Source organism: Toxotes jaculatrix, chromosome 9 (genome assembly GCF_017976425.1).
Source record: "Toxotes jaculatrix isolate fToxJac2 chromosome 9, fToxJac2.pri, whole genome shotgun sequence".
NCBI classification, from domain to species: Eukaryota; Metazoa; Chordata; class Actinopteri; family Toxotidae; genus Toxotes; species Toxotes jaculatrix.
Genome location: NC_054402.1, coordinates 1,946,573 through 1,971,437, shown reverse-complemented (window position 1 = coordinate 1,971,437; position 24,865 = coordinate 1,946,573). Strand labels below are relative to the sequence as shown.

Below are 24,865 nucleotides of genomic sequence, written 5' to 3'. Positions count from 1 at the left end.
TGTGATAAAACCGGTGAAAGTGTAAGTTCAGACATTCACGGTTCCCAGAGGATGAATCCTGCTGACTCTGGGGATCGCCTGACTTTTCCACTAGCGCCACCAGCAGGTCAGAGTTTTTACTTATCCTGTCAAATATCTCAGCATTTACTTGGATTGGCCTCCGTTTTGTGATTTTGTTATTTAGTGAAATGTCTCAGCTCGGTTGGATGAAATTTGGTCTGGACTGTATTTTACAACCGTCTGTGAATCCGACGACCTTCCAATCAAATCAGCTGTCAGTTTGTTCGTTCAGTGCCTGACAGTGTCACTGTGTGAATGTCAGCATGCTGGTGTTACTGCTGGTGTTACTGCCAGCGTGACGGAGCTGCTGGGATGGCAGAACCACAGTTTATACACCCGCAGGACAGGTGGCACCAGGAAAGGGGCCTTTATTTTAAAAGGTTGCAGGAAGTTAGTTTTACTTCGTTTCTGTAGAAACGAAGGGGGGAGGGGGGTGAGTGTACTTGGAAAGAGAGAGGAACTAATTGGTTAAAGAATGTCTTTAACAGTACGATTGCTCTCTCTCTCTCTGTGTGTTTGTTTCCTGAGAGTGACGGAGCCGCTCGGGTGGGCGGTGTTTGTCGGCCAATAGGAAGCCCGAGCGTCGCCGTCGGACTCAGCTGATCGATGATTCAGGGAGACGCTTTCGAAACGGCTCCACTTGTTGCCAAGCGCGAGCCGCTGTCGTTAGTTGTTCGCCGGGATCTGATCCATCTTCCGTCCGTTAACACAGCAGGAGTCTGCTCCGCTGCCCGAGCAGCCGCTTCACTGCAGGGTCTCACCGCCGCCGCCTGGTTTACCGATCTCAGGTGAGACGTTATTATTGTTGTTGTTGTTATTTAAAGCTCCTCCGTTTGCTCCATTCAGAGACAGAGTGTCGGGGTTTCACCGTTACCTGCCGCTGGTGTGACAGCGGAGAGCCGGGCACTGAGCCGGGCTCAGACCCGGGCTCAGACACGGTCCATCGCTGGTTCCTCTGTCAAAAATCCGAGCGCGTTTTGTTTTTCTGTTTATCTGATGAAGCAGGTTGAATGTGTGCGCTTGTAGTTCGGAGTTCACGCAGAGCGGACACGGACTGTTTTATTGAACAGAGTCTGAACCTGAGATCAGCGGGTAGAGCACGAGATTCAGTTTCTTGGGGTCGTGAGTTTGAGCCCCCACTCCGGGCGGCACCGCCTCCCATGGGCCCACCACCCGTGGAAGGTGCCGGCGGACTTCGGTGCATTGTGGGCTGGGCAGCAGTGAGCTGCGCCTGCTGGACCCAGATAAGCGGCAGATGATGACATGAAGCTTTGAATTATTCCTGTTCCAGTGACACTGGTGTTGCTGAGGAACTGTGTGTGTGTGTGTGTGTGTGTGTGTGTGTGTGTGTTTGTGTGTGTGTGTGTGTGTGTGTGTGTTTGAGGTGTGTGATGTGTTTGTTTGTGGACACCTGCCTGTAATGTTTACACAGGCTGCAGTGCATGCAAGCGAGACGTAATGACGTTCTTTACGACAGGTACGTGCTGGATTACGGCAGAGTAGTTTTCATGGACAAAGACGGACTGTTTATTGCCACCTCAGGAAAACATACCCCCGCCCTGCTGTGATCCTCCTTTACCTGGCACAGATAAGACTGAAGGATCAGAGCATCACAAACACCACCACCTCCAGAGCGAGAGGTCAGAGGGGAGCTGTGAAGGCGTGGTCTGTGAGACAGGTGACATCAGTGGGATTTATTTACTATTTGCTGTGCTGTGTGTAAACATACCTGCAAAATATCTCATTTATTTGAAGTCATATTTCTTTTATTTTCTTCTGACTTCGTCAAAAGCCCAAATGCAAAACACGTTGAAGCGGTTTCACTTCTCTTTGCCACGAACACTGATGAATGTGATGCTGCTGAGGTTTCTGCTCAGTCAGATCCCAGAGGGCTGGATAAAGGATGACGCTGCAGATCACAGATGTGGAGCAGATGTAAAATATGCGAAAAATGAAACGCGTAACTGCCACCTCACGTTTCAGGTGTAATCGTTTCAAATTCGGGTTTTTGAAAGACTGTGTTTAAAACAAGAGTCAGGTCTTGACAAAGAACACGATGAAGCACTAAACTTTAACTCAGCAGTCTGCAGCGTTTGCAGAGCAGCAGAGCAGAAAGAGCAAAGTTCAGACCAGCGGAACAGGAGTCACTTCCACGGCTACTGATCAACCAGACCCTCAGGTGTGGTTCAGTGGGTGCAGACACTCAACGCTTCTTACTGTCACTGACGGTCATTCTCAGAGGCCAGGTGATGTGGCTGTTCCCTGCAGAGTGTTTACACCTGGGATTTTCCCGGTGGAAGATTCTGCAGGTGGAAACCTTCTTCTCGTCTCTGCCCTCTCCGCTCAGCTTCTCCTCTGTTTGCGCCAAACACACCGCTGTTGTGGCTGGAAACATAAAATACATCACTTCCCGTGTGCCAACAGATATTTCCAAGAAAGAGCGAGCAGGCAGTGTTTACCTCAGCAAATGTAACCTCACATCATTCAGCGCGACGTGATGTGGGATTTATTTGACTCTGCTCACATGACAGGGTGAGCTTCCATTAAATGTTTATCATGCCATCATGTAATTTAACATGTAATCACGGACCTTTTATACATGAAATCGATTCGATGTGAATTTGATTTAACGGCTTCACAGTGAGCGGCGGTCACACGGAGGCCGCCGAGGCCGCGGCGAGTTTAAAGAAAGAACCATTTTTATTTTAAGTTGTCGCAGTAATTCTGTTGCCTCCCTGTTTCCAACCTGACAAACATTACAGCAGAAGTTATAATATCACAGAGCCCTGATGACTAAGATGGAGACATCCCACGCAAGGTTGTGATCACGGAGGATGGAGCTGTGAATGTGTGTGTGTGTGTTTCAGTGCGTGCGTGTTAAACCTCTGCAGTGTGTATGTGTGCGTGACTCTGAGCGTGACTGCCATGCTGTGGCGAGGGGGGGGGGGGCTTCCCTCTCTGCTCCTGAGATGACTGGCATCTCTCTTGGCATGAAAGCTCAAACCACACACTGAAGACAGAGAGGCTCACAAACAAAAACATTTTCACGCACCGAAAACATGGTGGCATTTAGTCTGACACCCCGGCGCAGATCTGGCTCCACTGGCACCAGTTTACCACAGGAAGTGCGCGTCGAGGATGAAGGTGGTGCAAGTCATCCAGAGACGGAGAGTCTGGACTGCGGTTTGTGATTCAGAATCACGAAAGTGAGATTGCTGCTCAGCTGCAGCGCTGTCAGGTGTGAGCCGTGGTCAGTATGGTCAGTGCTGGAACAGTGAGCAACGTGTGGGGACAGTTTCACTATTTGTCAACTGAAAGGTTGGAGACGGGCCAAGTTTACAGTCATGTAGTCAGAAGATAAGCGGGTGTAGCAGAACTCAGAAGGAACCTTTACCCTCCATTTTAAGTTGTCACGTTAGAGACACTGATGGGTTGTTCGTATCATTTCCACCACCTGCTGTTGTTTTTTTTTCCTTTCATATTTGTATATTTTAAGTTTCTTTAACATGTTGTTGTTATTTGTCATCACGTGGACACTTCTGTGATCTGTAATGTGCTGAAGCTGATGAGCGTCCGGCCGGTGGACTAACTGTTTGAATCAGGTTCCTGTGAAATATTCAGAGAGTCTGTGACAGTGGAAGCGACAGCGGGGCGTTGGAAACGGGCTGCGTCATAAAGTATTAGCAAACTTTAGTGGAAAAACTTCCAGTTTCATCATGTAACAAGTGAAAAACGCTTTTAAATCAGGTTTGATAACTGATCAGTCGTTAAGGCCTTTTCAGATGTGAAAGACTTTTCACATCTTCTTAAATTATAGCAAATCAAACGTTCTGGGTTTGATGACAGTGGTTCACTGACAGGAGATCAGTGGCTTTGCTGAGAAACTGAAGCCCTTCGTCACTGCAGCTGCTGACGGCTGACAGGTGTGAGTACACACGGCAGCAGGTTTGTTGCCTCAGTCTTCTCCGGTGTAAAGCAAACAGGCTGCTTCACAGCTGAGGACACATTCAGATGAAAAGTCCTTTTCTTTCACACCTGTGATGCCACTGATATTTTGGATCACTTCTCCTGATAATGAGAGAGGTGTTACTTCCTGTTCAAACTCTTTTGACTCCTCAGTGTGTGTGTGTGTGAGAGACACACTGACTCTTTACCTCTGTTTTGTCCTCAGGAAGTGAGGTTCGATGTCTGCATCAGTCCCACATCCATGGCCGTGTGGACGCATCAGTCTGGTCTGTGGACTCTTCCTCCTGGCCTCCTCACCGCTCCTCGCTACAGGTATGACCTCTGACCCCTGACCCCACCCAAACCCAAACCCCTCTGCGTTAGCCTCGTTCATTCATTAAGCCCCTGTGACTTCACCGTCATTCATTTTACCATACAGATGAATGTTTAACCAAGTTGTAGGAAAATGGCTTCCACTACATCAGGACGGAAATGTGTGAAACCTGCTGTCATACAAACGACCTGTCGTCTGAGACCCAGTGAAACAGGCCCACAGTTTTTCACGTGGCCTCGCGTGCTCAGTGCAGCGTGGTTCCATTTTGTCGTGAAAGCTTTGCTGATTTATCAAAGGCAGAGCCGCTCGAAAGTCGTTTGCATGCAGTGACCTGTTCAGCTCGTCTGCTGCAGATTGTTCATAAAGAAACAACATGAAACTGAAAAGGCTTTTTAGGAAAACGGCGACTGATTCTAATCACTTCATCGAGGAACTTTGACATCGACGAGACACTGAAACAACCTGAATTATAGTTTTCATTGTAAATACGTTCAGCCGCGGTTTGGATTGAAGCGCACGGCGTTCAGCCACTGATATCGAAACACTGAATGAACTCCTTCACCGCAGCATCGTGGGATGTATCCAGTTTCTGTTCAGCTCAGTGAAATTAACCGTCTGGTTCTTCCTCTTGTTATCAGAACTTTTTATCAGAACTGAGCGGGACAACTTTACTGCTGCCAAAATCCTCTGGGGGCCGATGCTCATCAAAGCTGCTCAAAATGTGGCTTCTGCAGGAAAAAACAGCAAATATATGACTAAATACATGCACAGCAAGTGCACTGATCTGAGTGTGAGAAGCTTTTGCATGACATTTCTCATTGTGGCATCATTTGTAGAAATTCTGATGAATTTGTGATTTTCCTCTCAGCCTCACACTTGACCTACTCCTCGCACGTTAGTGTTTGGGGTTAAGAGCTTTGCGGGGGCAGAAGAAACCATAATTTGCAGATGCAGACTTTTAGGGTGGAAGGTGAAGAAACAGAGGAAGTGGGTAACAGCGTTGGCTGCTTTGGCAGAGCTGTCCATTGGGTGAACAGAGGAGGCTGCGTGTAATGTTTTGATGTGACTTCTTTTCACTGAATTATCGATGAGCAGCTGGAAACGAGCTCACAGAGCGCACAACACGAAAAACACACAAAAGGAACTGTCTGAACCAAATCCTGATCCTTAGAGTCTTTTACACACGTCAGCATTTATTTACAGTAACAATGTCACACTCATTCATCATCCGTCACCCTCTCACCCCAGCATGTTATCTCTTATAACAACATAAACAAAAACCTATAACAACTAACATATCAGTTATAGGAAGTGATACAGCTTTCATAAACCGTGGAAACCTCCTCAGGCCTGAAACTGAAGGAATTTCTTTCCAGTACAAACGAGAGGAAATCACAGTTCCCCCAAAACTGAGCTAAATGTCTCAGAGTTTCACGCCGCGGCAGCTGGCGGAGGGAAGGAGTGAGAATATCACCTGCAGAATGTTTATCCTCTAAAGCCAAAAGAGAACAAATGCATGAGGTGCAGTGCAGCAGAGAAAGACGAGGGTTTCATTGGAAATGTTTCATTCTGAAATACAAACACTTTCTAATGTGTGACGTGGAGGTGGAACTGTCATCCATTAAAAACCTGCTCTTATCGCTACGCTTTGTGTTTCTGCAGGAAGACTGAGCAACTGCACTCACCCTCTGGTGCCAGAACATGGAGGCTTCCGCTGCGACCCGTCTCCGTGCAGAGGTTTCCCTCAGAAGAGCTCTATCCATTTCTTCTGTGAGCCTGGATACCACATCAGCGAGGTCCGCGTCTCCAGGTGTCGCCACGGGAGGTGGCACCCTCCCATACCTGCCTGCATCCCTATCAAAGGTCAGACTTTAGATTCTAACAATATAAATAAGCTAATAAAGCTTTCTGAGTATCAGATCAGGGTGTGGAGTTCGGTGTTTCACTGGAAAATGGAAGGAATGAATTAAAATCAACAGCTTTGGTCGTAGTGAGGCCTCAGTAAACATTAGCCTGCATAGATAAAGGTACAGAAAATCTCTGCGGCCCATCAGATCTTTTATATTTGAGGACTTTTATTGTGGACAGGAAGCTCAGAGTCCACCCTGATAATGTGCCGATAGGAAAACAAACAACGGACAGACAGAGAGTCGCGCTGCCTGGTTTTACTTTGTGTTTTCACAACAGCAGAAGAAAAACTAAAAGTGCTGCTGTCACTGGTGAGACGGGGTTCTGACTGTTTTAGTGTTTAGTTGCTCTGCGACTCGTCTCCTGAGGAGCTGAACACAAACTGCCAGGTTTGTAGTTTGAGTCCCTCCCATGGTTCAGCTGCCGGCTCTCTCTGAAGTTTGAATAAAAGGCTCCTGCAGAGAAGGCAAAAGTCATGTGACTTTAAAAATTCCTTTCTTTCTTAGTAAGCAGACGTTCTTGGAGGACTCTAAATCTCTTGACATTTCGCAGCAGCACCGGGCTTCACTGCGTTCCTCAGCAGTTACCTCAGTTTATAAACGACTCGTGATTCAGCACAGTTCAGATCCAGACTGTCTAACAGGTGATTAGTCACTTTATGATACTTCCTTCTTGTTTTGAGTCTTCAGGAAGCAGACGGCGTGTCAGTGTTGTTCGATTCCCAGTGGGGCTGCCTACGCTTATGTGTCACCACCAGTTCCAGATATGACATGTAGTCTGGCTTTAGTCAGCATAAAAAGACTTCCCAGAAGGCACTGGGAGCTTAAACAAATATTTTACTGTCACCTCAAATGTTTGACATATTTGAATTCTATTTTGGTTCTTTTCATAGCTCGGCTTCAGATGTGATCGATGGGGATTTTTTTTATCTCATCTCAGAAATGAGTTCATCTCTCTGGTATCAGATCTGCTTCTAATTGTAGTCTTTAATCAGAAAGATCAGCAAAGTCTCGGAAGCTTTGAGGGAGAAGGATCAGGTGGCATCAGGGTCATCTCACCATCACAGCATTAACACTAACAATCATTAGATCCCAGAGCATCTGGAGACTGAGGCCTCTCAGATATAACCAGCAGCAGCTCGCGTTCGTGTTTGACCTACTTAACAGACATGCAGGTACACTCAGAGGCTTTTTTAGGGGAACTAGAAGCTTTACTTTCCTCAGACCAATTCCGACTTCCTCTGTTGCCATTCACTCAAATGTGCTGCGACAGGAAGTCAGCGTGCAGAAAGAGGAAGCGGGTGAAGCCACCATAATAACCATTAAATATTTCCTGTGTGTTGACGCTGTCAGAGCCTCATGGAAATCTACTGTCATGTTGCCACGGGCACATTGAAACCACTTGATAAAAAAAAAAAAAAAAAAAAACAAAAACTTCCCCTCATAGAGCTTGTATTGGATAATCTGTTAAACCCATCACCCCAGAATACCTGGGTTTTTCCACAGTGGTGCAGCACAGGTAGTTGTTCTCAGCTCACGGTCTCAGTTATTTCTAGCATGTTTATTTTTTAATTAACCACCAACCCATTGTTTCTGTGTGCGTGTCTTCTTGTTCTGTTTGTCCTGTGGCTGCAAGTAAAGATTTTTTTTAGGTTATCATTAATTGCTGAACTATTTAATGTGTAAATGTCAAAAAACAAAGTGAAAAGCAAGTTTCTAGAGCTGAAGTCGATGTCTTTAAATCGCTTGTTTCTTCCAAAATCCAAAAATATTCAATCCACACTTAAATAAAAAGGAAAGAAGAAACAAATTCTCACATTTGTGAAGCTGGAACCAACAAAATATTTGGTATTTTTGCTTGATTTAAATGAAATGACTTAAACAGTTCATTTCAATGAATACCTTTCTGTGTGTCTGTGGCTGTTTTTCCTTTAACATTCGTCTTTCTCCTCTTCAGAGGGTCCGAACATGAACCCTGACCACACATCGAATGACTCGATGCCCAGCGTGGCCACAACAGCGGTGGGCGTGTCCATCTTCCTGCTCACCACCACCGCCTGCCTGGTTGTCAAGTCCCGCCTCTGCCCCTGTCAATCACACAGGTAAGGAGGAGGGTGTTTACCGGACACACTGGGAAACAATTATATAGGAAAACAGGTGTAAATGACTGAGGTCAGAGGTCGGGACCTGTACCGTACACCTCCTCCTTCTACAGTTAATAACTCTCTCTCTCTCTCTCTCTCTCTCTCTCTCTCTCTCTCTCTCTCTCTCTCCCTCTCCCAGCAGCCGTCGCTCCTCAGACCAGCTGGACCTGACGGTGGATGAGCTTCCTGTCTCTCTCCCCTCCTACGAGGAGGCGGTGTACGGCAGCTGGGGGCAGCGCCTCCCCACCTGCTCCGCACCGGGTCCCACCCAGCTCCTTTTGGCGCAGGAGGCTCCCGGCTGCCCCCTCCTGTCCACCCAAACCCCTGACAGCTCCCCACCCCCGTACGAGGAGGTCCAGTCATCGCATCCCAGAGGCAGGATGAGTGACGGGGAGGTCCGGCAGCTACGCGTTGCTCTGTCAGATGACAAGGACACTTGATTGACAGACCGTCGGGTTGACATGTGACTGAATTTCCAGCACACAGAGAGCAGCTGTTGATGAAAGCATGGTTCTGATTGACGACAGCTTCAGCAGACTCCTGTGCTGCCTGCACTTTTCCTGGTTGGCTGCAGCTCACCAGCATCAGGACACTCTGTCCTATCACACGCTATTTTGGACAAAGCTGATAAGCTCTGTTTGTTTGTATGAATGAATGAATATTACACAGGAGGGAGTTGACGTTCACACAAATCTCTGCTGTCAGGTGGAAACCCTATTTTCAAAATCCCTTCAGGAACCAACGCCCTTGTTTTGAAGTGTGATAAAAACACAGTGTCGTTGTTTAAAGATGCCGTGCGTGTGTGTGTGTGTGTGTTTTCAGTGTTGTTCTGGAGACGTCACCTATCCTTCCCGTCAGTGACGGGCTGACCGAGGCTTCCTTCATCGAGTCGCCGTCCGGCTCGTTCCTGTTTGAGACTTTTGTGCAGCGTTTCTCTTGATGTTGTTGATTTGAAGCCAGCGCGGTGCGCGTACACTCGGGTGATGGTGGCCTGGATTTTGTGTTCAGATATTTGGAGACTTGGAAATAGTTGGAAACCAGACAGTTGTTAAAAGGTTGATGTGAAACACACAGAGACATGTGGGTGCTTTCATCAACCTGTTCAACCAAATAAGAGTTAAAAAAAAGAAAAAGCTAAATAAGCCTCAGACTGGTCAGTGATCCAACGCTGATCTGGTGTTCCTGTTAAACTCTGATTCCCTCTGTGTCTTCGAGTCGCTGGTTCCCTCTGCGAACCGAGCGACGGACGCCTTCGCAGACCTTGAATGTTATTTATGTTTTATTTTGACTGCAAAAACTATTCTATGGATTGTAATATTTACAGAATGATTATTTGTACATAGTATCATTGCACAGAGTTATATGATGAATAAATATTAAGACGTTTCTATGTTTGACATCCTGGCCTTGTGTGTGACTTCACTGAAGGTAATTTGCATCACCTGGGGTGTGTCAGTGTGGGAGACGCACACCAGGTGTGTTCAGCACACCTGGTGCAGGAGCCGCGAGCAACCTGCTTTACAGGAGAAAGGAAAAGCTAAGGGAACAAAATTATCATTTAACTGTCAATTTGAACATGTGAATTCTGATTTTAACACAGTGAACTGAAATCTGATTGTTGCCTCTGAAACCATGATCTCAGGTGTTTACAGATCAGAAGCAGAGTTGACCGAGCCTGATGTCGCCATGTGTTTTTTTTTTTCAGATCCTGCTGATAAAACTTTTTTTTCCCTGACCTGATCGATCGATCGATCCTCTCCACCTGCTGCAGGTCAGTGCACACACACACACACGTGCACACACACACACACACACACACACACACACACACACACACACATCATCCACACTCAGCAATGAAGCTACTGATTGTTTTACTCTGTTGATGGAGTTTCACTCGACGTATCTGCAGATTTCACACAGTGGAGTTTCAGATATTTAATATTTGAATGTGAACTGGTGTAAATATAAGAAATAATATTTTGTACACTGACTTTTTACTGCATAATGGAACCAGACATCTTTTAATCTAATGCTGCCTGTCAGTTATAAAACATACTTTTGTAAGTTTGCTTAAATAAAATGACTTTAGAATAAATCATCACTTCTTATTTGAAAATAATAATCCACAGGATTATTTTTATGCAGTTATTATTTAGTTCCACCTTTTGTTAATCGGAGTTGTTTGTTGTTTCAACACATTACAGTAAATCACCTCAGGTGGAGGAAGTGTTCAGACCCTACTGAGGTAAAAGTACCAATACCTCATTGTGAAAATACTGCTTTACATATCAAAGTTCTGCATTCAAAGTTTTACTTCAGCTAAGGTGTATAGTGTGGCCTCGTTTTTTCCTTTTTGCCTCCCTGTATTTATCCTTCTATCATCTGCTTTTGTTTCCAGAAACACTGAGCACATCACTTCCTGTGAGGCTGAGGAGTTTTCCCAGGAAACGGGAGCGTGATTCCTTCACAGTGTGAGTAGCTCCTGTAAGAGTCATCTCAAGCACTGACGGTGGTGATTGAGGGCTGAAAGTCAGACCTGCTTCACTGTGAATCCTGGGCGTGGAGGAGAAAGGAGAAGTTGGTTGGATGAGTGTGTTGTCAGGAAATGAAAAGGAGAAGAGTCAGCAGTGTTTACTGTAAGCAGGCAGCTGTGGTTAGTCTGATGAGGGGATGGATAAGGACAAGTCACTGATAAAGAAAGGGCGGTGTGAAGACGGTTAGAGAAGGGTTGTAAGACGGCTAGATAAGGATTTTAAATTGCTTATTTTAATTTCCACAGAACAACCTACAATTTCCTAAATGTGAAGGTCACTGCTGAGTCCTGTTTGAAATGATCCAAAAAAAGAAAGAGCAGTTTCATCAGCATGTTTCATGAGTTACATATATTCTGAAACACACTTTAATGATGCTGCTGCTAATTTCCTGAATTATCTGACAAACCCTGCTTCACTTACCCAGCTGTACAGGGTAAGGATCCGTCTTTCCGATGGAAAACATTATGTTTGTCATCAAACTGGGGAAAGACAGGATGGAGAGAATCTAAGTAAAGTAAAGAACTTTTTTCTTCTTTACAGATGAGAAAGTGATGAACTCTGAACAGCTCTGCTCATCCGCGTGAGTCATTTATCAACCAGCGTTATGCAATCAAGAGCCATTTATCTCCACTGCACCTCACAGGCAGGATGGCCACCTCTGAACAGTGAGTACAAAAAGCTGACATTACATTACACAAGTCTAAAGCAGAGAGGGAGGGAGGGAACACGGGCCGAGGGTTTGAAACTGTGACCAGGAACAATGAAATGTCCTTTAAAAAAAAAACAAAAACAAAACAAAACAAAAACAAAGTCTTATTTCAAGAAGGGAAAGGTTGGAGGATTCAGTTCAGATTTAAAACTCAGTGACCAGTATTAGTAAAATGTACTTAAAGTATCAAAAGTGTCCAAAAAGTAGGAAATGCAGGATAAATGTTCTCTGGTTCACAGTATATTGTTTAAGTAGAATATTATTGTTGCTGAGTTCATGTGAGAGGAGCATCTTACTGTTGTTTCTGGTCGTGGTGGAGATTTTATCGACTGTCTCATAAACTTCTTGGTAGTTTGACTTTTAACGATCCATCTTTTTATAAGCACATCAGATGTTTTACATGTAAAAATCCCCTCAGGTCACACAGCACCCCGTGATTTGGCTTCAACAGCTTTATTTAGCCCAAGAATGCATACAGGATAAACAGTAAAAAGAAAAGAAAACATAAGAGTTTTTCATTTACTCCTCGTTTTAAAATCCGAATCAGGCCAAACAGGGTGGAGATAAACCTTCTTTGAAATGTCTTTTCCCGGACGATCGAAGGCACAGAGAGCTTTGGAAGAGCTACGTAACATTTTCTGAAATAAACAAAAACTGCAGTTTTCCACTGAATCCGAACAGTTTGCACTTTTCAGACGCAGTTGGCAGTTTGAGTGTCTGTGTAGAAAAGAACGGAAAAACTAATCGTCCACATCTCAGAGTGTAGAAACATCATCAAACACTGCAAATGAAAAACACGAGTCTACGTTCAGCTCGTTCGTGTTGAGGCACAATTTGTTACAAGTCATAAAATTCAAACTTATACACAACGAAAAGGAGAACACTAACGTTTAGGTACATTTCTAACGAGTATATAAACGAGCTGACTCGTTACCGTTTGTCTCATTAATGATAACTGCTTCAGTACTGCATGTTAATCAGATTACATTGGTAAAATATAATGGACAAATCAAACTGCATCAAATCTGCATGGATCAACGTGTTTTATGTTTTGTTTCTGTCCACTGTGATGCCGCACTCGCCGCGTTCACCTCACAGTCTGAACTGATCGCCTCACGTTAGCTCACAGGGAGTGTTAGATAAGGTAAACTCCACCCCCCCGGTACCTCCGGAAGACAAACAAACAAACAAACATCGTTTGCTGACGATTGTTGACTCAGGATTTGTAGTTGACACAGTAATGAAATTCCCGGTTGAGAACTTTCTAGTAAATGAATCATTTAAAAAAAAAAAAAGATTTTGTATAGTGTATAAAAAGACGTAAAAATATGCCACTGAAATAAACGATGCCACTGATATTCGCATGTCTGTTTGTTGGTGTAGTTGTTTAGAAGAACACGGCAGTGAGACTGCAGCAGAGAACTCTGTTCATACTTGGCAGTTGTTGGCTCAAAGTCAAAGCAGAGCATTGTGGGAGTTCCCACACAGGCTTTACATGTTACATGTTTACGTGATGATAGAAGCTCCGAAACGGATGGATTAAATGTGATGAACTGGAAAGCTGCACTAAATTTAGCTGCACAGAGAATTATGCTTCTGGATTTGTCTCACTGTTTAACCCATGTAGGCTTTTTTCCCCACACACCTTGCACGGAAATGTTTTAGCACCACCTGCTGTGTCCATGAAACAGACTGACCACAATGATGATTTCTCACATTAAACCAGTGATCGAGTGTAAATATAGAAGGAAAACACATGACAGAGCAGATTCAGGTTAAAGAAAGAGGATTAAAACATGGCCGTCGGACTTTTTCCTGCCTGATCTACAACACGTCGTCAGCTCTTGTTTCACAGTGAGAGACTGATGAGAAAACACGACATAAGTGACTGTCCTGGTTCAGCTACAAGCGATGAGGTCCGGTCAACCTTACAGCACGGTTACGCAGCGTGTGTGTGAGTCTATATTCATGTGCATACATGTTTGTGGTGTGTTGTGTTTGTATGTGTGCGCTCAGGCTGCTGTGTTTGCAGACAGATCCAGATCCTCAGAACGCCACGCCGACTCTCCGTCAAGTCATAGGCGACAGAGGCGGCGACAGGTCAGGGGGGCGAGGTATGAATATGTCCCTCATCAGAGCTGGAGGAGAGACAGGAAGACGAACAGTGTCAGTGTACTGGACTAATACATAACGACTAAACCAAACAAGCAGCAGATAAACACTCCAGACTGCAGTTTTCCACTGTGGCCACCAGAGGGAGTCCTGTCACCTGACTGTGTTTCATTGAACCATCTTGTTGTGTTGAGCAGCTTCCATTTTAATTGTTTTAATTAATGTGTGTGTGTGTGTGTGTGTGTACATGTCTTTCTGTGGACACATTTTGTTGTGAGGACATTTTCACTGGTGCACACGACTTTAAAGTTCTCTCTGAGGGTTCAGACTCGGTTTCAGGGTTAGAATCAGGTTTAGGTTTAGGTTTGGGTGACAGTTGCGGTTAGGTTAGGCGTCCCCACAAACTGTGTGTGTGTGTGTGTGTGTGTGTGTGTGTGTGTTTCTACCTGCGGTTTCACAGAGTCCCTGCACGCCTCCTAAAATGGGGTCTCTGTCTGTGAGCAGCTGGCTCCGACCCCCTGGGCCCGGATCTGAGATCAGATCTGACTGGTCGGTTTCCTCCAGACAGTCCTGAACACAGCGTTTGGTCAGAGGGAAACACGGAGGTTAAACATCCTTACACATGTAAGTAACATAAAATCTTTCATGACTTTGGTTGAAATCATTATGTGACAGTTTTAAACTCTTGTAAATGGAAAAACTGATTTTCTGATTTTGTTTTTTCTTTTAACCGCTGATGTTATGTGCTGTGCATCCTGTTTGCTGCTTTCTGTCATTTACAAAGTGAAAACATTCACAGTGCCGCAGGATGATGATAGAAACACCTGAGTCATGATCTGTGGCCTGCTGATGTTAAACTCATCAGATTTGGGGGTTTCACTGTAAACTGAGCTATAAGGTCAAAAGTTAGATTCAGTGGAAAGTTCTCCAGGCAGAGAAAAACGATCCACCTTTGGTTTCTTTCACTCTCTAAATCACTTTTACACACTTTTTTCTTCCTCCCCTCTCCTCCTCCTCTCACCAGTAATCTGTGGCTGAGAAGAAGTTCCTCTTCTATCGAGGAAGGATCTTGTTTCTGTCTCTTGTCCTGAATCATCAGCTGAGACGACATCTCCTCATCTGGTTTATGGGTCCTAAAGAAGACAGACAGACAGGAAGAGATTGTGAACCATGTCAAAGGTTTGTTGTTGTTTTCTTACGTTCAAAGCTTCATGACAAACATGGCCTTTCCTCTGGCGCCACCCTCTGGACAAATGTTAGATTTTGTGTCCCACAACATGAACATCGTCTTCATATTTAATGTAATCATGAGCATCCTAACAGTCCTGACAGCTAACTGCTGTTGACAGTCCTTGAAATGCACGTGTGTGGAGGGACGGAGCTTGTCTTACCGTTTCCTGCTGGCTGTCGCTGCAGCTGTCGGGGCCGAAGGTTCGGACGAAGAAGACGAAGGTTTGTCGGCTTCCTCTGGCAAACTGCTGAGGAAGGTCAGCTGGAAGTCGTCGTCCATAGAGATGTAAGGAGCCAACATGTCCAGATCCATCCCCTCCATGTTCTGACAGAAGACAGTGGGGACGTTACAGTCAGAGAGACAAACAGGTACCGAGAGTTTAAAATGAAGAGCTACACAAATATGGCATCAGACATAAGAACAGAGGACTGTCCGTGTTTTCTGCTCCCACCTGCAGGGCTTCTCCTTTCGGCTGACTGTCCTCTGGCCAAATGGCAAAGAACTTCTCCACCTCGCTTGTGTCCATCACCTCCTCCCCCTCCTCCTCCTCCTCACCGAGACTCTGAGTGAGATCGACAGATAAAATCAGACAGAGAAACTAAAACTTCCAGTTTTAAAATTTTAATAAGATTTACAACTCGTATTTACCGGCTGAGGATCAGGCGAGGAGGCTGGAGATGATGACGAAGGTGGTGTGATGGGGTTGAAGATGGGTGTGAGGAGCTGTCGCAGCTGTGGAGTGCACAGATCCTGAGGGTGGTCCGGGACTGAGTTTGGACTGGGTGGACTGGGACTGATGAACGACAGCTCAACAAAACCTGACGACAGAGACAGAAAACCGAGCAACAGGTTTCAGCTCTTGAACAGACTATTAAATAAAACACTTAAACTAAAGATTAGATTAAACCTGGTACATATCTGTAGCTCTCTGATGTTTTTTGTCCATCTCACCTCCTGTCAGCGGCATGATGGCGTCTCCAGCCTGAGGAGCCAGCTGCAGAAGCTCCTCCGGCTTCTCCTTCAGCTTGAAGAAGAGAACTGCAGCGCCCTCGGTCTGACCGGAGTTGGGGAGTCGCTCACCGTCAGAGTCGCAGATGTCAGAAGTCTCGCAGTCCTCCGCCGCAGGCGCCGGTGAGCAGGGTTCGGCTTTGTGGCCACAACGGATCTGCTCAGCGGAGAAGACAACGTCTGGCTGCTCCACGGCACTGCAGAGGAAAAAGATGAGAAGAGGATAAACTAAGAGAAAGGCTAAAAAAGTTAGATTTTTTTTTGTTTCTAAGGAGTCTGTACTCCTCTTTTTTATTTCCCACTTCATCGCTGTGTCCTGGCTCAGCTGAAGTTGTGTGAGTCGCCCTCGCTGCTTTTTAAAAAGTACCTGAGTATGAAGTTGAGGCAGACGACGGCCTCGGGCTGCGACGTCTTGCTGCTGTAGAGGACAGTTGCCTGAGTCTCTGCCCACACAAAGCCGCCGCTGTTTGCCAGGAAACGGTAGTGTCTGGTGCTCACCTGACCTTTGGACAGCACTACGCGAGACAGGGTCATAAACAGAGAAGAAATAGGTTTAAAAAAAAGAAAAAAAAAAAAAAGGGATGAACATACTGATTAAAGTGAGACATGGTGCAAAAACTGAACAACATCTATCAGCGATAAATCTTTCAAAATAAAGTCTAGACTTCTACAGACATTATTTTTCTTGGATTTGTTTCTGTAAATCCACACACACACACACACACACACACACACACACACACACACTCACATGTGTGCAAGCTTTTGTTGATGTGATCAGAGTCGAGCGCGTGATGGAACTCATAGGCTGAGCGACCAATCAGATCATCAGGTTTGTATCCCACTAACTCTGTAACCCTGGAAACAGAAAAGTGGAAGAAAAAAAAACAGGAATTTGAATAAACACAAAGGTTCAGAGATTTTTATTCCTTGATCTGTAACTTGATATCCTGTTTCTCTAGCCTCCACCCACAGGCAGGAGGTCAAAGGTGAGGACTCAGCGCTCGTCCTACCTGCCCTCGCAGTGGGTGAAACGCAGGTCCATGCTGTGGCGGGTGAGGAAGGTGCAGGTGTCCAGAGGGAACTCCACGCTGGATGGGTGAGGGATGGGCTCACACAGCAGGGTCATCACTCCGGCTGCAGGGGGCGACGTGGAGCTGCCACCAAAGGGACGCACGTGACCTGTGCAGTGCAGAACCTGAGGACAGACGGAGAGGAACGTGAGCTCGAGATGGAGGAGCTCCACAGAGAATTGTCTCCAGGTTTAGGAACCATTTCAGTACCAGATCCAAAATAATACTCTGTTCTGAGCGTTTTTATAAATCCACACACATCAAACGCAACTGGACGTGAATGTTTGACGTGACGTGAACTTTGATTATAATCAGGAAACGTCACTGAGGTCAACTCATATTTCTTCAGAGGGCCGACTGGTAAATGGACAGCTCTTATCTACATTCACCCTTTCACACACACACTGATGGCACAGCCGTCTCTGACCTAATTACATCTCTATCAGGCAGGACGTGTGTGTGTGTGTGTGTGTGTGTGTGTGTGTGTGCGCGCCTTGGCATCGCCGGTGGCAACGAACCTTCCAGGTAGCAGACTTGATGTTGACGGTGCGCCCCCTGCTGGTCAGTGTGCTCTTCATTCGCAGGAAGAAGTTCCTCTCGCTTTGCTGCTCTCTCTGAGATTTCTTACTCAAACCTGAGAACAACAGGACAAAGCTCACACGGCTAGCTCACACGGCTAGCTCACACGGCAAGCTCACACGGCTAACTCACACGGCTAACTCACACAAGTTTATCCACTTAGGTTTTAAGACATTTATCACTCATAAGATGCTGGAACTATATTTATAAAACGATCAAAAGCACAGAAACAGCTATGATCAGTTTGGTTGAACAGCGTCTGTGTTGTAATAATTCTCAGTGTGTCTCACCTGGGCGTGGAGTCAACAGGTCTCTGAGCTCCTCCTGATCACAGGGATGAACAAAGTCATAAACACTCTGACCCAGCAGCTCCAGCTGTGCACAACAACAGAAAATAACAAGAGCCGTCACTCAAACAAAAAAACGAAGCATCAGTCAGAGGCTGTTAAACCTGCTGCCTCTGTTTTAAAAACTGAAATCCACTCAAATGCACTAATATGAAATTAAGATTTCTTTTCTCCATTGAAATATAATACACCTGTATTTTGTACATGGATTTCACATACAAACATGTGCTTTGTATTTTCTTACTGTTGTAGTCTGCTACTGTAAATGAGTTAAATCAATCTACATCAGATTAAACCACGGGCAGAGGGTGAGATCTCTGTGAGGTGCTGAATCTGTGACACTGTCCACAGCAGGACAGGACAGGACAGGACAGGACAGGACACGTCACTCTGTATTTTTGGATTCAGTTATCAGAACAGTTGTGTTAAAATGATAAACTTTACCTCAAACAGAGCTAAGAACAGATCTGACAGGTCGTGTACTGTCTCTGGGCCTTAAAGTAAAACTACCAACTCTGATTAAGGCTATTTTTAGTCGTTAAAGTGATGATTCCTCACATTTACTTTGCCTCAGCGTCGTAAGAAAACTACCACTGGCTGATGAGGCAGAAAAACCACTGCTGTAAACAGAGATGTTGATGCTGACTTATCTCAGGACGCTGACACAGAAACAGATTGTTATTCTTTCCTTTCTGTCCTGATGTCTCGGGTTCTGTCCTGCAGGTCGTGTTCAGCTGTACCTGAGTGATGCCGATGTGTCTGCTGACGTTTTCCGTCAGGTAGATCATGTCTCCTTCCTCCGTCATCACCATGATGAATCCAGCCAACGCCTGAGGATAGAAAGCATCCATCGGATCCTCCTCCTCCTCTTCCTCCTCCTCCGCTTCCACCTCTTCACACTCCTCCTTCTGACTCTCACCTGTTGTAAAAATGACCAGGTGAGTAGAGCAGCCATGGCTAAAACCTTTATCTATTTCACTGTATGTCTTTAACTGCACAGTTTTCATGAACAAAGAAATGTTCTAATCGCTGCCTGAGCGTACCTCCATATTTTCAGACCTTGTAATTAACTCACTTTAACATGTAACTCAAGTAAACTTCTTTCTACTTTTTCCTGTGAATCAGTTTTCAGGTATGAATGCAGCCGCGCTTCCAAATCCTGAAGCATTGTTCACATCTGACGCCTAAATTCAATTTAATAAAGACAAAACTGAGACGACCACATCCGGACCCGAGACGAACATTCACGGTCCCGTCGGGTCGGACGACCATGTGCTTCTTACCACGTCGCAGGAGGCGCTGCATGCGCAGGAAGCTGAGGGTGACTCTCATGATGGCAGCTTTGTCCAGGTGAGTGGACACTCTGCGGGGGAGTGGCAGGGTGCGGGCGAGCTCGTAAAACACCTCCGTCTCCTGACTCCGCCTACATCTGGCTGCATCGCGAGAACGCAGCTTCCTCTGCTCCGAACTGTTTCTGCAGGAGGAGGAGGAGGAGGAGGACAGAGGGACAAGACATGTTTAACAGACAGAAGAACAGGAAGAATGTAAAAAGGAGGAAACAAAAAGAGGAAAAATGAGAGTCAAAGAAGCAGATGATAAGGAAAAAGAAAGGAAAGATCAGATGATAATTATATGACAAACAGGAGAAAAGAAGGGAGGTCGGCGAGATGAAGTGAGAGAACAGGATTGGCAAAGAACAGAAAGGGAATGTGGGAAAGTGGGAAAGAAAAACAGGAGTTTCAGTGAGACAAAAAAAAGAAATGATGTCAGAGAGGAGTCCAGGATCACTCCTCACTTCACGTCTGCTCGGCCTCGTTAACATTTTTCTCTGAGCACAAACACATTTCCTGAAAAACAACACTCCCACATCAAACATCAGTTTGTTTTCAATGTTCAGTTTGACTTAACACACAACTGCATTACAGTTGGTGATAGAATGGAGGAAAACCCTGATCACAAAATATAAACACCTGTAAGCATCATTCAGTACAGCTGATCTGTGCCAACCATCGAATTAATAAACTCATCACAGATGCTACGATCAATAAGATTCTGTGAGTTAAAACAATAAAAACTGCACATTTTGCTTTTTTTAAACTCTCATCTAGAGTCTGACATTTTGAACTGGAGTCTTACGATGTTCACTTTTGTCCTGGGAACATGTTTTACTTCCCTGTGGGATTTCTCCAGCTCCACACAGTGAAACCACAGCTGAGCTTTGTGTCACCCTTCTGTAAATTCATCTCTGCTCTTTTGAAAGGGGAGGGGGGGAGAGGGGAGGCATAAAGACCTCTGTCTCTATCATGGCCAGAAAGTTCAGCTCTAAAAACATTTCTGGAATTCTTTATTTTTATTTTTTTTTTGCCAAAGTGAGAACAGGATTGACTGATGGAAAAAAAAGGGAAAATGTCCAAAAGTGAAGAGAACAGAATGTTATTTATTTCAGCTACTGGGAAACTGTCCAGATCCTCCCTCCCTCCCTCCCCCGCTGTCTTTTCTTCCCTCTCTCTTCATCCATCCCTCAGTCCGCCCTGCACTGCTTTGGCCTCTATCAAAAAACATGTGCTGACAAGACAAAACAGGGTTTGATTTTTCTCTCTCTCTCTCTCACACACACACACACACACACACACACACACACACACACACACACACACACACACACACACACAGTGGGTGGATCTGCATTCAGACACCAAATCAGGCTCCGTTTGAAACGACCTCACACAACGAGCCGCTGCTCGTTATCAGGTGCTGTGAGATCAAAGGGAACCAATAATCACCAATAATCAAGAGAAGATTCGCTGCATCACCTCTCAGAGCTTCCACCCAGGCTGACTCAGCAAACTTCAGAAATCAAACTGGGCTCTCAATAAATTATTAAACAGCACAAGGACACGACACAGCACAGCAGCTGAACTCTGCAGCCGTGACTTTAAACAGAGCTGGGGCCCGACCGACCAACGGCACGACACAACGTGAACTGACACTGTGCAGAATATCACTACACAAAAATCAGACGGTACAAACTGTTTTCACTGTCTGACCTCCTTCCTGCAACAGCCCAGGAGAATCCTGGGATCTGATTGGCTGGAGGGAGTGTGATGGCTGCGCATTATTTCAAAATAAAACCCGAGCATCGTCATCAGTTTCAGTGGTACACAGTGATTACAGCTGATAAAGAGCGCAGACACCAAGTTTATTACATAAATAAAATGTACCTAGAATATTTTATTGCTAGCAAGAGGTTGTGGAATAAGAACAATGATCCACACACACACAGTAAAAATAACACACTTCACAGCAGGGCCAGACTGATAAATGGGTCAGGCTAAATCAGTAGATATTAGCTTATTACAGATAGATATCAGTGTATGCATTGGCCAATGAGTTCTAAGAAATCGCAGCACAGAGCGGCCAACAACAACTTTAAGTCTTTTACAAACGTTACACAGTTTGTCCACCAGAGAGCGCTGTAAAATCTGATGACATGGCTGTGTATTAAAGTTAGCAAAATCAATCAAATGCAGGTAAATTAAACAACTGAATATGCTTAAAGAAAGAAGCAGCCCAGTTTGATGTCGATCATCTCGGTGAGAATATCTGAGGTGGGAGGTGGGTGAAACGCACAGGTGTTTAACGCACAGGTAACGACTGGGCTGCAACAGAGAGGAACAAATCTATTACATCTTTATCCACAGTTTAATTTTGTAATTTATACAAAGGTTAGCTGTGTAACATACACCCACACAGACACACACTTGTACAATCTGTGTTTGTGTACGTGAGTGTCACACCAACCTTCTTATTGCAGCCAAGTTATTCCTCGCTGGAAGGAACAGCAGTTTTCAGTCAGTCGGTTTTTCTGCCAAGTCCTTGTGTATTTGTGCAAAGACAAATTAGCAGCATAGAGAACATTACGGTTCAGAGGTCAGGCTCGCTGCGCTGACACGACATGAAAGATGAATTATATTTATTAACTGGTTAAAAAAAGAAGCTGAATCCATGTTGAGCACCAGGTGAAGTGAGTCTGTGGCATCAATCATCAGAATCATTGTACTTTGGACAAAGTTCTGTTGCTACGGTGAAACTTACTCCAGTACGTCTCCATCATGTGTCAATGTCCTGTCCTGCAGGAGGCTACACCCCGACAGCCGACCCCCCCAGCCACACTGCAGAGAGGACATCAAGGTGCGGATCATTACGTCAGACCCGTGTAGCTGATCTGAGCTTGGTCTCTCTGTGCATGAGGTAAGATGCAGGCTTCATGACGCCACACAGATCTGCACAATGATTTTTATTTTATGTCAAACAGAGGGAACAGAGCGGGTCACGATGCTAAAATGCTGTTGCACAAAATAACTGAGGCAGAAATGAATTTGTTCAGCGTGAATCTAAATCATTTTTCCCCCCACTGTATTTGTGTTGCAATATTTATTGTATTTTATTGTTTCTTGTTTTTCACAAACTTGGCAAGACAACACACGAATTCCTGCAAACAACCTGTGAAGCAGGTTTCACTGAGACACTTTATATTAATAACATCAGCCACACCTGCAGACCTGTCAGCACCACATCGATCAACACCTTTTGTGTACATACATAGTGTAGGAGCCACCGCACTACAAATAGTTTATGCAAAGGTCGTGTGCAGTTTGATACCCAACATGTCAGCAGCTTCCGGCACAATATCCCAGGTCAAATGTATTTTTATATTTCAGGATTGTCACGCTACATCTGAAGGGAAGTGGATCTAAACACACATGTAGGCAGACCACAAACAGAGATACACACACACACACACACATACTTGCAAGCCAAGTCGCATGCTGGTGTGCAGACACACCCATATAAACACAAACACAAACTCACGTCATCTAGAAAACAGCCGACTTCATTATGTCTCACTGTGGCGTCTCTTTAGGAAAAGTAAACAAACACACTTCAAACTGCTACTGAGGAATTCAGACATTTGGCTGGTTCACAGGAAGCCAAGTAAACTCACACTGCAGCTTCGTCACGTTACACACAAACGGTTTTCACACGATCCTCACACAGAGGACACACCAACAGATGATTTAAATCACGAAATCTATCGTCCTGCACCAGAATCACCCCAAGGACCCCGAGGGGTCGCGAGATCAATTTAAGAGGCTCGTGAAATAATTAAAGACATCTCAAAGATGTCCAACCTTAACTCAGAGAGAATCACTTCAGTTCACTCAGACTCTCTCACACTGCTGTGATGTTTGGACATTGAGACTTTATGATGTTAAACTGTTGAATTTCATTAAAAAAGGAAACCAGCTAAAACTAAAACCAGATACATTATGTGGAGCTGCAACAGAAGTTTGACTTTCGCATTTTTAAACTTTTATTTTTTTTTATTTTTTTTTTTTTTTGCTGTCAGTTCAGGGAAACATGGGGATTGATAGGGATTAAAGTTTTACAGACCAAACAAATCATCGATTGATCACAAAAATAATCACCAGGTTAATGGATAAAAGGAGCAGAAGCAACAACAACAAAATCATGTTTGTCTCAGATTGCTTAACAACAAAACAACATAGCATTAATACAACTGCTAACAATACTGCTGCTACTAAGCTGCTCCCGTTAATGGTTCTACTACCACTGTTAATAATACTGCTGCTGCTGCTGCTAATAATAATCTGGCAAAGTCGTGCAACCTTACAGTCAGTCCCACAGACGTCTGCCAGCTGGGAGGAGCGTCGGAGAACACAGTGTCCTTGGTCAGAGAGCAGAGCCGCGTGTTGGCCACCATTTCTTATTGCTCAATATGAGTGTGTGTTTATGTGTGCGTCTGTGTGTGAGCGTGTGTGCGTGCAAGAGGCACATTAAGGTCTGATCGTGTAGTGCACCAAACACCAAAGTCTGTGTGTGTGTGTGTGTGTGTGTGTGTGTGTGTGTGTGTGTGTGTGTGTGTGTGTGTGTGTGTGTGTGTGTGTGTGTGTGTGTGTGTGTGCTGGAGGACAAACTGTTACTGAACGTTACACACACACACACACACTCACTCACAGGCCAAATACAGACACACCTCCAGCTTCTCACTCACACTGTAATTTGTACTGTAGGTGTAGGTGTATGCAAACTACACAGTAAAGGAAAACCAGCATGTCGGCCTCAGATACAGAGAACACAATGTCCTCTGCTGTCCTCATAGGGGGCGGGGGGGGGGCAGAGAGACATTCAGTGTGTCACGAGGTTTTAAAGTGAACGGAACAAAACAAGATGAAAACAGTAAAAACGTAGAGCAGATGAGAAAGAGAGGGAGCGAGGAAAAGTATGAGGAAGTCTAAAACAAGACCCTGACTCCCCCTTATATACACACACACACACACACACACACCTCCCACCGATAATGTGCACAAACACACACACACACACACACACACCTCCCACCGATAATGTGCACAAACACACACACACACACAAACAGATGTCTCACGTCCCTGTTGACGTGCGAATTATGCTCCGAATAACAAATGAAGCTCGGCCTTGTTTGGGTTGGAACATGATGTTAGCCAAAACAACGTATGTCGAAACGAGGAAGAGGCTTTTAGTCAACTCAGAGTGTGTGACCGCAGCGCAGCTTTCAAACACACATGTGCACAAACACAAACACACACAACCTCTGGCCCCACATGTTCAAATCAAAACAACTGTTCACTGGTTTTTGGACAAGAGTGAGGTGAATATACTGTGGACTGAATTTGGCACCTGCCAATATTTTCTGACCTTCAGTGTTTTTAAATGTTTTTGTCTTAAAAATTAAAAAAAATCAAGTTAATAACCAAGTAATGATTTTTCTCCATTAATAAAACATTTGTTTTCTAGAACAAAGATAAAAAAGCATCT

The 24,865-nt window shown here is 45.0% G+C and overlaps 2 protein-coding genes and 1 long non-coding RNA gene across 6 annotated transcripts in view; 2 read left to right on the top strand and 1 right to left on the bottom strand.

Annotated features, from left to right (window-relative positions):
* Positions 1-492: 492 nt before the first annotated feature.
* zgc:152863 (uncharacterized protein LOC562658 homolog) lies at positions 493-9,508 on the top strand. 2 transcript variants are annotated; one of them, XM_041047233.1, is made up of 5 exons: positions 493-848; positions 4,232-4,338; positions 6,002-6,202; positions 8,204-8,348; positions 8,533-9,508. In XM_041047233.1, the coding sequence occupies exons 2-5, from the start codon at positions 4,245-4,247 to the stop codon at positions 8,828-8,830; spliced, it is 738 nt and encodes a 245-aa protein (XP_040903167.1). In that variant the 5' UTR covers positions 493-848; positions 4,232-4,244; the 3' UTR covers positions 8,831-9,508. The 2 variants fall into 2 exon arrangements, with proteins under 2 accessions (XP_040903167.1, XP_040903166.1); XM_041047232.1 differs by having other exon boundaries at positions 8,530-9,508.
* The window catches only part of hif1al (hypoxia inducible factor 1 subunit alpha, like), a 22,875-nt gene continuing 2,030 nt past the window's right edge, over positions 4,021-24,865 (bottom strand). The window contains exons 2-18 of one of the 3 annotated variants that reach the window (XR_005894630.1): positions 22,082-22,158; positions 21,788-21,815; positions 19,270-19,460; positions 18,727-18,905; positions 17,930-18,014; positions 17,579-17,694; positions 17,001-17,185; positions 16,739-16,845; positions 16,355-16,502; positions 15,931-16,184; positions 15,628-15,797; positions 15,431-15,541; positions 15,140-15,303; positions 14,770-14,881; positions 14,195-14,318; positions 12,113-13,774; positions 4,021-4,047 (exon numbers count right to left, since the gene is read on the bottom strand). Coding sequence is in view for 2 of the 3 variants with exons in the window: in XM_041047228.1 (XP_040903162.1) it covers positions 13,707-13,774; positions 14,195-14,318; positions 14,770-14,881; positions 15,140-15,303; positions 15,431-15,541; positions 15,628-15,797; positions 15,931-16,184; positions 16,355-16,502; positions 16,739-16,845; positions 17,001-17,185; positions 17,579-17,694; positions 17,930-18,014; positions 18,727-18,905; positions 19,270-19,460; positions 21,788-21,815; positions 22,082-22,100 (2,061 nt within the window). In the remaining variant the exon portion in view is untranslated. Of the gene's footprint in view, positions 4,048-12,073; positions 13,775-14,194; positions 14,319-14,769; positions 14,882-15,139; positions 15,304-15,430; positions 15,542-15,627; positions 15,798-15,930; positions 16,185-16,354; positions 16,503-16,738; positions 16,846-17,000; positions 17,186-17,578; positions 17,695-17,929; positions 18,015-18,726; positions 18,906-19,269; positions 19,461-21,787; positions 21,816-22,081; positions 22,159-24,865 lie in introns of those variants that run through there. The other 2 variants (XM_041047228.1, XM_041047229.1) reach the window with 2 other exon arrangements.
* Positions 21,910-24,865, top strand: part of LOC121187800 — a 14,986-nt gene continuing 12,030 nt past the window's right edge. The window contains exons 1-2 of the long non-coding RNA XR_005894631.1: positions 21,910-22,056; positions 23,140-23,143. This is a non-coding gene — a long non-coding RNA (uncharacterized LOC121187800). The remainder of the gene's footprint in view (positions 22,057-23,139; positions 23,144-24,865) is intronic.

Excerpts from the sequence above, each read along its gene's own strand:
- zgc:152863 (XM_041047232.1), top strand. The coding sequence starts at position 4,245 with ATGTCTGCATCAGTCCCACATCCATGGCCGTGTGGACGCATCAGTCTG. Across the intron at positions 6,203-8,203 it reads TGCCTGCATCCCTATCAAAG|AGGGTCCGAACATGAACCCT; the intron begins GTCAGACTTTAG and ends TCTCCTCTTCAG. Across the intron at positions 8,349-8,529 it reads TGCCCCTGTCAATCACACAG|CAGCCGTCGCTCCTCAGACC; the intron begins GTAAGGAGGAGG and ends TCCCTCTCCCAG.